At 42.8% G+C, this 14,809-nt stretch overlaps 1 protein-coding gene across 2 annotated transcripts in view; it reads left to right on the plus strand.

The window, feature by feature from the left end:
• The window catches only part of ADAMTS16 (ADAM metallopeptidase with thrombospondin type 1 motif 16), a 453,100-nt gene that overhangs the window by 142,557 nt on the left and 295,734 nt on the right, over positions 1 to 14,809 (plus strand). For both annotated transcript variants that reach the window (XR_012320095.1, XM_073678502.1), the window contains exon 6: positions 10,916 to 10,999. Coding sequence is in view for 1 of the 2 variants with exons in the window: in XM_073678502.1 (XP_073534603.1) it covers positions 10,916 to 10,999 (84 nt within the window). In the remaining variant the exon portion in view is untranslated. The remainder of the gene's footprint in view (positions 1 to 10,915; positions 11,000 to 14,809) is intronic.

Genomic DNA, 14,809 nt, shown 5'->3' on the forward strand with positions numbered 1-14,809 from the left:
CCAGGCCTGCAAGAGGGAGAAGGAAGGAAGAGGAGCGGAGAAGGCTTCAGGAACGAGGAATGAAGGGATCCCAGGGGTGCGGACGGGCGAGTCGCCACCGCACGCCCGAATCCACCTGCGTGGAGGGGTCAGGCCAAAGGGGGAGACCGGTCCCCGAACTAGTGGAGGCAGGAAACGACCCTCAGCTAGAAACCGGAGGCTCTGACATTTTATGTGGCACAGCCCCTTGCTCCACCCGCTAGGAAGGCACCACATAGGGTCAGGGAAACTGCCGCCAAGTTTACCAAGAGGAGGCCCGAGGCAGCCGGACAGAAGTGTTGGTAAGAAATGCCAGACAAAGGACACACAAAGGGGGTCCTGTGAAGCGCTCCAAAGTTATCTGGGAGTTGTCTGAGCCCCTCACCTGGTGAGCACAGTACGACGTGGGCAGCCGTTACCTGCAGACGTGGTCTGGATAATAAGAACTGTGAGTAAAGGCCCTGAACTGCATCACTGACTCCGTGTCGTTACTGCTGCTGCCCTGCACCATCACCCCCATCCTCCGCATACACTGCCCTGAGGCTATACTCCTCCCGTGGGGAGTTATGCTACTCTCTGCTGCACCCACAACACCAGCCTTAGCGGTCTGCCCTGTAGCGGCGGTTCACTCTGACCGCAATCCACGGGTGGCGTAGTCGGACATTTAAACATCAAAACCACATAAATAGTTCCGCCACTGGTTTGACCGCCCTGAGCCACGGAACCGGATCGCCGCCACGAAGACTACAACCACCAGCATCCACCAAAAAGGGTCCGGCTCCGGGTGTCCCAAGGCCCAGGGGGTGCGTCAGAACATTTTCATCACCTTTCACAATCACCAATGGGACAAGGCAGGGATGTCCTCTGTCCCCTCTCTTATACATCCTAGTGACGGAGCACCTGCTCTCATCAATTCGCCATAACCACAATATTAGGTGGATTGAGGTGGGAGGCACCGAGTACAAGTGCTCTCTATTTGCTGATGATGTCCTAGTATATATCACTCAATCACATATATCCATCCCTGCTGTTATGGCTGAAATAGATCACTTTGTTACATGGTAAAATTTTAAAATCAATGCAGCGAAGTCTGAGGCCCTCGATGTCTCCCTCCCTAAATCCATATAGGATTCCATCCAGTCCAACTTTCCCTTTGCCTGGCCCTCACAGGGTATCAAATACTTAGGAATTCCTATTCATAGAGACCTCTCCCATCTATGTTATCTTAATTTTGGGCCCTTTATTGAACAATTCCATACAGACCACGGTTGGCAAGTTAGAACTGTAAGATTCACTACGTGAACCACTGGTGTTTTGTGGAAAAGCACATGTACACCGCGTTCCAAATTATTATGCAAAAAGTGTTTAGGAGTGATAAGGGAAGAATTTGTTTGTTTGTCAGTTAAACTCATTGATGGTGATGTGTGTCAGGGCTCTTTATATCACTGTAAGCAATTGCAAACACCTGTGCTAATTAGTTTGGCAGGTGTGTCCAATGAAAGGCAAGACTACTTAAGAAGGCTGTCTCACATTATTAAGCAGCCTACATTTTCTGCCAAAATGGGAAAGAAAAAGGATGTGTCGGCTGCTGAGAAGCAACAAATTGTGGAGTGTTTAGGTCAAGGCATGACTACAATCAACATTGTGCGATGATCAGGATGAAGTGTCTTGGCAATCAAGAAGTATGTAGCTGATTCACAGTACACACGTGTGCGTGCTGATAAGGGCAAATTGAGGACTCTTTCCTACAGGCAATTACGTCAGGTTGAAACAGCAGCGGCAAAAAAGCCTTGTCATAGCAGCAGACAAGTTTTTGAAGCTGCTTGTGCCTCCAACGTCCCCCGAACAACAAGATGCAGGGTCCTTCAGAGGTTTGCAGCTGTGCATATGCCATCCTGTCGACCTCCTCTATCCACTTCACACAAGCAGAAACGGCTCCAGTGGGCCAAACATTACATGAAGACTGATTTCAAAACTGTTTTGTTCACGGATGAGTGCCGTGCAGCGCTCGATGGTCCAGATGAATGGAGTGGAGGATGGCTGGTTGATGGACACCCCACGCAAACACGGCTACAGCGCCAACAAGGAGGAGGTGGAGTAATGTTTTGGGCTGGAATCATGGGGAGAGAGATTGTCGGCCCCTTTAGGATCCCTGAAGGCGCTAAAGATGAACTCCATAATGTATGTGGATTCTCTCAAACAGCACTTCCTGCCATGGTTCAAGAAGAAGAACCGTGTATTTCACAGCAAGATCATTTTTCTGCATGATAATGCACCATCTCATGCTGCACATAAAACATCTGCATCTCTGGCTGATATGGGCATAAAAGGGGACAAACTTATGGTGTGACCCCCATGCTCCCCTGACCTCTACCCCATTCAGAACCTTTGGAGCATCATTAAAAGGAGTGTCTATGATGGCGGGAGGCAGTTCACATCTAAGCAACAGCTCTGGGAGGGTATTCTGTCCTCATGCAAAACAATTGAAGCAGAAACCATCCAAAACCTGACAAATTCAATGGACGAGAGAGTTCAGAAGCTCCTTTCGAACAAGGGGTCCTATGTGAAAATGTAACATCACCTAGAATAAAGTTTTGAGTTGAAAACTGTTTGATTTCAGTTTCTAACAACCTGCTAATGCTTATAATTTCAAAAATGACCATTTTTTTGGTCTTTATTAAAATGAAAAGGTTGATCGAAAAGTTTGGGGGATCTAAGAGTGTGGCAACCCAGTAGTCATGATCACTTCGAATTCTGACAATATGAGGGTCATGCTGCAGGTAGTGCAGCAAGAAGGCACTTATGTGTCTTGCGCATCTCGGAGCCCCAAAATTATTTTCCGGGCTAGATGCAGCTAAAAATTATTTTTAATTTTAAATCTGGTGAAGCTTATTATAGATGGCCTAATAGGATCAGTGCTGCACACTGCTACAAAGCCCAAATTATTTTCCAGTCAAGATACAGATAAACATGATTAGTAATTTGAAAGCTTAAAACGGTTGGTAGGGTGATTTTAACCAATCATCAAGCTTTTACTCTCCCCAGGATGACACAGGGGTAGAAAAGTCGTTTCGGATCCATGATTTGTTCATCTTTATGAACGTGAGTCTGTCTACATTATCAGTGGAGAGCCGCGTGCGCTTATCTGTCAGCACACCACCAGCAGCGCTGAACACACGTTCAGACAGAACGCTGGCTGCGGGGCATGACAAGATCTCCAAGGCGTAAGTGGCTAGCTCCGGCCATTTATCCAGATTGGAAGCCCAAAAAGAGCAAGGGTCCAGTGACACAGTCGTGGCTTCAATGTTTACTTGGAGATACTCCTGTACCATCGTCTCTAGGCGTTGACTATGTGTCAGACTTCTTGTCTCCTGTGGCCTTGCAAAGGATGGGCTAAAAAAGTGGTGAAATGATTCCGCAAAATTGATGTTACCAGCAGATACTGTGGTTCTGTTACGGTTTGAGTGCTGAACACTTGACGGTCCCACGGTTGGCAAGTTGGAACTGTGAGATTCACTACGTGCACCACTGGTATTTTGTGGAAAAGCACATGTAAGATTCTGCAACAGTCTCTGCTGATACTCCTGCATGCGTGCATCCCTTTCTATGGCAGGAATAATTTCTGCAAATTTACTTTTGTACCGGGGATCTAACAGTGTGGCAACCCAGTAGTCAGGATTATTTCTAATTCTCACAATTCGAGGGTCATGTTGCAGGTAGTGCAGCAAGAAGGCACTCATGTGTGTTGCGCATCCAGGAGCACCAAGTCCCTGTTGTGTTGGTGGCGAGGTAGCAATCATGCTTCCTTCCTCTGTCCTCTCCCCCCAACCTCGCACAACAGAAATGTGATCAAGGTCTCCCTCATCTGATGAGTCTTCCATCAGTTCGTCCTCCACTTCTTCCTGGGCTCCTGCACCTTCCTCACTAGTTTGGCTGCTACCATGCGCCCTGGTAAAATCATCTCCCCCACCCTCACATGCCTGCCGCCTTGGTGCTGCCGACCGTCTGGACCTTGCAGATGTTAGCCCTTCCGCATACAACTCCTCCTCCTCTACTTCCTCCACCTCCTCTTGTGCCACCACCTGACTCCGAATTCTGTTTAACATGTGCTCCAGCATGTAAATCACCGGAATAGTCATGCTGATAATGGCATCGTCAGCACTAAACATCTTCGTCGCCATTTCAAAACTGTGCAGAAGGGTGCATAGGTCCCTGATCTGAGACCACTCCTCCAGCGTGATTTGCCCCACCTCTGAATCTCGTTGGCCCAGGCTATACGTCAGAACGTATTGCACCAGGGCTTGTCGGTGCTGCCACAGTCGCTGCAACATGTGCAGAGTTGAATTCCACCGGGTAGGCACATCGCATTTTAGCCGGTGAAGTGGCAGGCCCAACGACTTCTGTAGAGATGTAAGTCGCTGAGCTGCGGGATGCGAACGGCGGAAGTGAGCACACAGCGACCGTGCCCTCTGCAGAAGGCCATCTAGTCTGGGATAGTGGGCTAAAAATTGCTGGACAACCAGGTTCAACACGTGAGCCATACAAGGCACGTGTGTGACATTGCCCCGGCGAAGGGCCGCACCCAGGTTTGCAGCATTGTCGCACACGGCCTTCCCTGGTTTCAGGTCCAGTGGAGACAACCATTCATGAAATTGGTTCTCCAGAGCTGACCACAACTCCTCAGCTGTGTGACTCACATTTCCCAGACATTTCAATGTAAAAACCGCCTGATGACGTTGAGCCCTACTGCCAGCATAGTAAGGAGGTGTGCAGGATCCCTTCTGCGCAGTTAGAAAGCTTGTGGCATGACCAGACAGGCTTTGGGTGCAGGTGGAAGACCGAGAGGAGGTTGAGGAGGCAGAAGCAGTGGAGGAAAAATGACATAAAGAGGATTGACGCACAACTCGTGGGGACGGCAAGACTTGGACAGCAGCCCCTTGTCCTGCTGTCACCATAGTTACCCAGTGCCCAGTCAGCGACATGTAACGCCCCTGTCCATGCCTACTCGTCCAAGTGTCTGTGGTGAAATGCACCCTGTCACACACAGAGTTTCTCAAAGAAGCGGTGATGTTGTGTGCGACATGCTGGTGGAGCGCAGGCACACCTTTCTTTGAGAAGTAGTGCCGACTGGGCATCTGGTACTGGGGCACTGCGACGGACATAAGGTCTCGAAAATCCTCTGTGTCCACCAGGCGGAAAGGCAGCATTTCTGTAGCCAAGAGCTTGCAGATGGTGAAATTCAACCTCTTAGCTTTCTCATGGCTAGGAGGAAATGGTCTTTTACTTGTCCACATCTGAGGGACCGAGGGCTGGCTATTGTGCTTAGACGGGGTTGATAAGGGTGTCCCCGGCAAACTGCCGGTCTGTGAGGAAGATGCAGGCGGACATGTTAGGTTGCCTTGATCCAAAGGTGGTGCTATCGATGTCGGACAGCGCTCAAGACCAGCTGGTGTTACCACCTCCAAAGAAAATGATGACCTGCCAATCACGCTGGCTGTTGCGGGTAAAGAGGTGGCAGGTCTGCGCCCCAAAACAGGTGTGACTGCTGTCCCCCCAGTCACAGAGGATGAAGAGGCCGCGGATGCACAAGATATGGCAGACGGTGGTTGGCCCGGCCGGCTAGACCGCATTGTAGCACACTGAGCTTCCCACTGCAACTTATGCTTCATGTCCATGTGCCGGTTCATGCATGAAGTACTCAAACTATGTATTTTTTGGCCTCTACTTAGCTTTTGCTGACAAATGTTACAGATAACACGAGTTGGGTCATCTTTATCGATCTGAAAAAATGCCCAGGCTATGCAAGGCTTAGCACCCATGCGACCTGAAGAGCCACCACGACTTGTGGTGAGAGGCAGAGTTGTGTTTGAGGATGCAGTTGTTGACGTGCTTCCAGTACTACGTCTCTGTCCAGGAAGGCGCAACCTGACCTCGTCGTCACTAGCATCTTCCTCCACCTCCTCTGCTGACCTCATCTCTTGGCTGACTGTGGGTTGACAGTAAGTGGGATCTCCGACCTCATCATCATCACCCTGTGCGTTATCACACCCGTCGTCCTCAGAGCCAACCTGTTCCTGCCCTGACAAAAAACTAAAGTTGTCGCTCCAATCAGGTATTTGAGTCTTATCATCGTCTTCCTCATTGTCTCCACCAACAGGAGTTACAGTTTGGGAATGAGGGTCTACATTATGGTCAGAACCTTCTGCGTCTGGTCCTGGATCCGACTCATAAAGATTCTGGGCATCAGTGCAGATCATTTCCTCGTCTGGATTCACAGAAGCGCTGGAGTCGACCTCTGATTCCCAGGCTATAGTATGAGTAAACAGCTCTGCAGACTCAACCATCTGTTCTACCTCATACTCAGACGGGCAGCTGGAGATTTGGGAGCTGTGAGGAAGCAAGTGCGATTTGGGTGACACCTTTGAGGACTGGAGTATTTGTGATGTTGAAGTTGATGTGGAGGAGAGCCCACTTAAAGGAGCACTTGATATCCGTTGAAGCACCTGCTGTTTTTGTGCCTCATCTGGAATTTATAGCGATTGGCGTGGCCGTAAGAAAGGGATCTTATCACATTGTCCGCTAAAAGAAGTAGACATTTTAGTTTGGCTGGAAGATGGTCTTTCTTCTGCACCTACCCCACGGACACAACCTTTTTTCCCCTTCCCAACACGCCTATTCCCCTTTCCACCAGCAGCAGGCCTTTTTCCACTCATTTTGGTGGTTAACTAATTCACAACTCTGGAGTTGTTTGCACAAAAAAACAATGGATGGTAACCGAGCAGAGCTGAGTGGCCAAACTGTGGTATTAGGCCAAAACTATTGGCTGGGTTAGATGCAGAAAAAAATTATTTTTAATTTGCAACCTGATGGAGGTCAGTATAGATGGACTAATAGACCAAGTCCCACACACCGCTAGAAGCCCAAATATTTTTTCAGAGCTAGATGCAGAAATTTTTTTTATTCAATTTGCAACCTGATGGAGGTCAGTATAGATGGACTAATAGACCAAGTCCCACACACTGCTAGAAGCCCAAATATTTTTTCAGAGCTAGATGCAGAAAAAAAATATTTTTAATTTGCAACCTGATGGAGGTCAGTATAGATGGACTAATAGACCAAGTCCCACACACCGCTAGAAGCCCAAATATTTTTTCAGAGCTAGATGCAGAAAAAAATTATTTTTAATTTGCAACCTGATGGAGGTCAGTATAGATGGACTAATAGACCAAGTCCCACACACTGCTAGAAGCCCAAATATTTTTTCAGAGCTAGATGCAGAAAAAAATTATATTCAATTTGCAACCTGCTGGAGGTCAGTATAGAAGGACTAATAGAACAAGTCCCACACACTGCTAGAAGCCCAAATATTTTTTCAGAGCTAAATGAAGAAAAAAATTATTTTTAATTTGCAACCTGATGGAGGTCAGTATAGATGGACTAATAGACCAAGTCCCACACACTGCTAGAAGCCCAAATATTTTTTCAGAGCTAGATGCAGAAAAAAATTATTTTTAATTTGCAACCTGATGGAGGTCAGTATAGATGGACTAATAGACCAAGTCCCACACACTGCTAGAAGCCCAAATATTTTTTCAGAGCTAGATGCAGAAAAAAATTATTTTTAATTTGCAACCTGCTGGACGTCAGTATAGAAGGACTAATAGAACAAGTCCCACACACTGCTAGAAGCCCAAATATTTTTTCAGAGCTAAATGAAGAAAAAAAATATTTTTAATTTGCAACCTGATGGAGGTCAGTATAGATGGACTAATAGACCAAGTCCCACACACTGCTAGAAGCCCAAATATTTTTTCAGAGCTAGATGCAGAAAAAAATTATTTTTAATTTGCAACCTGATGGAGGTCAGTATAGATGGACTAATAGACCAAGTCCCACACACCGCTAGAAGCCCAAATATTTTTTCAGAGCTAGATGCAGAAAATTTTTTTATTCAATTTGCAACCTGATGGAGGTCAGTATAGATGGACTAATAGACCAAGTCCCACACACTGCTAGAAGCCCAAATATTTTTTCAGAGCTAGATGCAGAAAAAAATTATTTTTAATTTGCAACCTGATGGAGGTCAGTATAGATGAACTAATAGACCAAGTCCCACACACTGCTAGAAGCCCAAATATTTTTTCAGAGCTAGATGCAGAAAAAAATTATTTTTAATTTGCAACCTGATGGAGGTCAGTATAGATGGACTAATAGAACAAGTCCCACACGCTGCTAGAAGCCCAAATATTTTTTCAGAGATAAATGAAGAAAAAAATTATTTTTAATTTGCAACCTGATGGAGGTCAGTATAGATGGACTAATAGACCAAGTCCCACACACTGCTAGAAGCCCAAATATTTTTTCAGAGCTAGATGCAGAAAAAAATTATTTTTAATTTGCAACCTGATGGAGGTCAGTATAGATGGACTAATAGACCAAGTCCCACACACCGCTAGAAGCCCAAATATTTTTTCAGAGCTAGATGCAGAAAAAAATTATATTCAATTTGCAACCTGCTGGAGGTCAGTATAGAAGGACTAATAGAACAAGTCCCACACACTGCTAGAAGCCCAAATATTTTTTCAGAGCTAAATGAAGAAAAAAATTATTTTTAATTTGTAACCTGATGGAGGTCAGTATAGATGGACTAATAGACCAAGTCCCACACACTGCTAGAAGCCCAAATATTTTTTCAGAGCTAGATGCAGAAAAAAATTATATTCAGTTTGCAACCTGATGGAGGTCAGTATAGATGGACTAATAGAATGATGCTATGCCCAAAAGATTTTACTTCACTAGGTGCAGTAACAAAATTGGTATTCTATACACAGGTGGTATATCTTGCAACACAGATAGGCTACTCCACTGACTAACACACTCTGCAATAGGCCAAAAAGGATTAGCTTTGCTAGATTCAGCCAAATGCTGTGAAAAAAACTTGCACAGCACTGGCACAGACCTGCCTGGCAAAAACTGATAGGAACTGATGTAACCTAGTCCTGAAAAGGACTCCAATTACAATTAGTCTTTACTCCCACAATCTATCTATTTAAGAGCACAGACCTGCCTGATAAAAGTCGTAGGAAATGCTGTAACCTAGTCCTTAAAAGGACTGCAATCACAACTATTCCCTACTCCCAAGCTATCTGTATATTTGTGCGAAAATTGGCTTGAAATTAACAAGGTATAGCGCACACAGCAACAGCGGTGCCGTCTAACACGCAGCTGCAGCAGTGAGAAAATGGTGGCGACGGGGAAAATGGCTTGGTCTTATAGGGCAAGGACATGTGACATACACTGCCAATCACACATGCCCTTGCTTGTGTGAAAAAAAGCACTTCGCTCCGTGTGTGCGCTGCTGATAGGCTGACAGATTGCACCTCCCCACTGCAAATGCGGGAAAGAGAAAAAAAAATGGAGATCTTCATTGTTCCTGCAGAGATCCATCCCCTGCCCCTCCCCCCGCCCCGCTGTACACTCAAACTGCGTATTAACATTAATTTTCATCATTACTGAGAAAAAATCCAGTTATGATTTTGGTGCACGAACAGTTATCGAACATAACCTCGAACAGCCGAATTTTTCTCAAATTGTTCGTGTTCGCCGACCGGCTCGAACACCGCCCAAAACAGCTCGAATTTGAGATTGGCGAACAGTTCGAGTAGAACAACGCTCATCTCTAGTTGTCACCTTGGACCTATTGGGACCAGATTACCAGTAGCGGAGCATTTATCTTTACACGGCAATTATAGTGTTGTGCCTATCAAAGCATAACCTGCTAAGCTGAGCATCTTTTCTTTCCTAGACCAACCTTGTTTACCCCAGTTTTAACACAATGTAGCCCCCATATTTGTTCTTTTTTTATATACATCATGCATCTGTATTACTGCTTTGTGACATATATTCAAGAACGTTTCATTTAAAGAGAGCATTTATCAGAATTGTTTTTGCATATTATATTTTAGTAACGTTCTGTAAAAAAAACAACTTTCTTCTTTACAGTGTTTGTATTTTATTTAAATTTACAGGCATTTTGAGGTAAATCTGTATATTCCAGCAAATATTATGTATATACAGCAGAATACTATTGAGGTTTTAGATAGAGACATTCTCTTGGACAACAACGCAGACTGTGGCTCACTGTTAATGCTTCTGCCTTCCATGGCACAGGTCCTAAGTTTGAATCCTGCCCTAAGCTAAATACAAGTATAGGATAGTGAATTAGTTATATAACAGTCTTCATTGAGCATAGCCATAAGCTGGGATAGCCCCTTTACCAATATACTGTGTGAATCTATTTCAGAGATGAGAGCAGCAGTGCTAGCAAACATTGCTCAGATGTTCACAGATCAGTTCCTGACTTGACCGGCCTTCCCCTGTGGACTCTTATTTCAGCTGAGCAAACTATACATATGTGCACCCTAGGTAGTTTATCCATACCCTCCATACCTCTGATAAAATCTTTCAATTAATTGTTTGACAACTTCAGAGTTTCATGGTCTCTGTGTTCTTACAATAAACTATCACCTACTACGTTGGTTTAAAAGCCTTATTTCCTCCAGACATAGAGGATGCACCTTGTTACACATACTGTCCTAGATATAGGTACACTGACTACAAAAAATCTGGTTAGTCTTATTGTTGCCAAAAAAAAATTCTTTCTGACACTTTTTAATCTACTTTCTGTTTGGTAACAGTATTGAAATGATTAGTCAAACACACTTTTTAATACCACAAAAGGAGTTTTTTTTTATAACAAGAGCCAATACAAATGTAAGCCGCCCTTATGGTATGCAGTTTCATACATTTTTAGAATACATATTTTCAGCAAGCATGGTGTGAATACCGCACTCTGCTGCAGTCTGTAATACAAAGTTTCACATTTCTTGTTTTCCAGGTGTCTGCTTTGTTTAAAGATGGCACAATAGGTGGGAACATTAATGTTGTCATCATTGGTCTTATTTTACTGGAAGATGAGCAGGTAAGATTGATATTATTTTCTAGCTTGTCACAAACTTTAATGGTTTACTTTAACATGACAACACCCACATAGATTTATGACATGTGGTTGTGGCAGATGTATGGAGCTGGCTCAGGATCTCAGCATACACATTAATGGGACTCTGTCAGCACAGAATGACTGTTCAAACCAAGTACAGGAGCTCAGTGCATCACGGTGTGGCCAAACATTTATACACACCTTCACACTTGCTTGTTTTCCATCTATCTTCACCCTTCTCTGAGCCACAGCTGTCAATCAAAGGGGAGGGTGTGGAGATAGAGGGAAAACAAGCAGGTGGGAAGGTACATTTAAATGATTGGCTCCGCAGTGAAGCACCGAGTGGCTGGGCTTAGTTTGAATAGTCATTCTGCGCTGGCAGAGTCCCTTTAACAGGCAGATGCCAGCTGTAACAGCAACAGACAGAGCAAGCTCCAATCACTACTGTTTAAAGGTGTTATCCAGGACTATATAATGTTTTTACTAGGGGCCTAAGAACTAACAGACAGGTAGTTGCTATCTACCTGTACATTGTGCCCAATTCTGATCTCTGCCCATGCAGAGAGGTCACAGACCACTCCTGCCACTGATTCAGTGGCTTCTGCTGATGTAATATCGACAGAGCAGTGGCTTATTTTCCGCTCTGCTCTTTTTATGGGGTGTGACTGCTGACGCCATGCTGGTTGACCTTGGCGTCAATCTGGGGGAGCTGGCTGCCAATTAGCATAACATCAGCAATAATGCCCAGTCAACAGAGCAGCCCGAAAGAAGAAGAAGAGCTGCTCTGTTAATGTAGAGCTGCAGAATCGCCAGCAGGAACCGCCGATGACCACCCTGAGCTGACAGCAGGTAGAACAGACAGGTAGTTGCCTCTGTTTGTTAGTTTTTAGGCCCATAGTAAAAAAAAAATAGTCCTGAACAACCCTTTTAACCAATTAATTGCTGCTGTCAATCACTGACAGCAGCATTTGTTTTCTTCTCTCGCTGCACTCCCCACAAAAAAATGCAACAAAAAGAGAGAAAAACATTGTCTATATGCCAAAATGGTATAAAAAAATGTAACCTCAGTGTGCGAAAACCAAGCCCTCACCAAGCGTAATTAACCACCCAAAAAAGTTAAAAATTTCAGAAAATGGTCACAATTTTTTTTTTACAAATGTATGATTTTTTTTTTTTTTATCACAAAACCAAAGAAACCCCTTATAAGTTTGCTGTGACTGTACTCCTATTTGCCTGACCAATTATACCATCATTTTTACTTAATGTAATGAATTCTATTTCTTTTTCCTATAAAAACAAATCCAAAAAACAATGGCAGAATTGCATTTTTTCACCTCTTTACCCCATTTGGAAATAGTCCAGTTTTCAGTATATTACATGGCAAAGTGAATTGTGTCCTTCAAAACTATTTCTTTGTCCAACCAAAAAAGTCTTCATATGGCATTGTTGATGGACAAATAATTATGGCTCTTGGATGAAACAGGAGTAAAAAATGAAAGCGCAAAAACATAAAATTTCCCAGTCTTAAAGGGGTTTAACCAAAAAAGGGTATAAAATAAACAGTCAGAATGTGACCATAGCTGCAGTCATTAGCAGGAGCATTCACATGTCATACTACTGGCTACATTACAGATGGTGACAGAATACATAATGGCAGTAATAAGGTACGTGACCAGGGAAAAGAAGAGGGACGTTATTTTAGACCATTCATCTGTTTTTAAACATATTTTGAAAGTTGGATAAAGTAAACCCTTTAAACTTTTTGCCATGCAAAAACTTCTAATGATAAGTTGAGTCAATGACTAATTACAAAATAATACATGGATTAAAAATCCTGGTAGAATGTATCCCTTAAATGTTTACAGGACATGCTTTTTCTATTAGGTCCTTGTGCCAAATATGAGTGGACTGTTTTGTGCATTGCCAATTTTCACTAAATTACTCCTTTTCTTTCGTTATTTATCAAAACTAAGAGATTTATGGTGCAGGAAACATCTGCTGTTGCTCTTGTTCCAAGCCAATTTTTGGTGTGTTGATTGCAAGAGCTGTCAACAAAAGACATTGCTTGATCAGTGGAAACAACATAGCACATTTCATATCACTATTGTGATGCCGCTAGACTTGATGGAAGATTTGTGTTAATTTGAATACTTGTTCTTGGTAGAAACCTTGCCAATATTTTGTAGAATTGTATGTAAATTCATGGTTATGTACATGAAGTAGATACAGTGATCTGTCTAGGCTGTTGCTATACACAGAAGCGTCTATTATTGTAAAGTGTTGGTTAGTCATTTCTTTCAGACCTGTACACACTTTAGGAATCTCTATTTTTAATATTTTGTGGCCAGAAATGTCTATGACCTGACTGGGACTGCTGAGCTAGACAGCTTTGTTATTATTTTTAACTTTTTTAAATGTCTTACTTCATGTTCAGACAGTCAGTGACAGTTTAATTATTTTCCATTTAAACCTTGACAAAACAACTAGACTTTGGACAATTTCCAGTAAGCTAAAAAAAAGAGTGTCTTTTGATCAGACACCTGTGGTAACTTTAATTAATGCAATTTTCTCAAAAATCACTCAGTTAAGAATGTAAGGTATGCTTATTAGTATAAAACCCCCACCCATACCTTTTCTTGATGAGCGGTCCGTCTTTTTATAGACTGCAGAATCTCACTTTTGCTTTGTTAGGGCTCATTTAGACGCCAGTTTTTCTCACATATGAGAAAAATGGACCTATTATTTAGATCAGAGTTTGATCCGAGTTTTATCATTTTTATCTGGTATGTGGAGAAATAAAAAGAAAAATTTCTCTTCCATTTACTTTCTGACAGTGCATGAAAATCGGACTGCATTTAGATGTCATCCGAATGCGGTCTGATCTTTTTTTTCACGGACCCATTGACTTGCATTGCTGATTTTGATCTGGCCCACGGATCAAAATCAGACATGTTTCCGCAATCGCGAAAAATCATGGACATGTGAATGGCCTCAAAGACTATCACAGGTACAAGTGCTAAAGAGCAAAATAAAGGAAAATTGGGACAACTCAAGGGCACCAAATATAATAAATAATCAGATATAGGAACGATAATATATAAATATATGCAAAATTTTATTATTCTCAAGACATAGAAAATAGAACATTCTTATAAAAAACATGATTAAAAAACACATAGGACAAAAAACAGAAAGAAAAAATCACCCCCAAAAAAAGGAAAAAAATGATAAATAAGCATAACAATAATATATCGTAAATCTGTGCACAATCGGTATATATCAATAATGGTACATAATTCCAAATATCACTAGAACATATATGGCATGATACAAATAAATAAATTAATCAAGGAGCATAGTAAAAAATATATAAGCTCCACTATCTAAGCCCATAAATGAATCAAGTATATAATAATAATAATATAGGAATAAAGACAGTACCAAATAAATAGTAGAGATGCACAGAGATAAGGATTATATCTGATTATTTATTATATTTGGTGCCCTTGAGTTGTCCCAATTTTCCTTTATTTTGCTCTTTTGCATTTATGGGGACATTGGCACAAATATATAGCATAAATTTAGTGTGGTGCTAGGTCTGCCCCCCATTTCCCTAGGTACAAGTGCTATCCATCAAAAACATGGATAGCGATCATGCATGAAAATCAGAAGTCTGATTCAGCCCTTAGACACGTATATGATCATCAGCATTAGAAATAACCAGAAGGTGACACTAGAAAACAAATTTATAATTTGTATTGTTTTCAAGATGGAGACTCTTAGAAATGCAGG

Source organism: Phyllobates terribilis, unplaced genomic scaffold, assembly GCF_046119375.1.
Source record: "Phyllobates terribilis strain yellow unplaced genomic scaffold, ASM4611937v1 Scaffold_4__5_contigs__length_816908805, whole genome shotgun sequence".
Lineage (NCBI taxonomy): Eukaryota > Metazoa > Chordata > Amphibia > Anura > Dendrobatidae > Phyllobates > Phyllobates terribilis.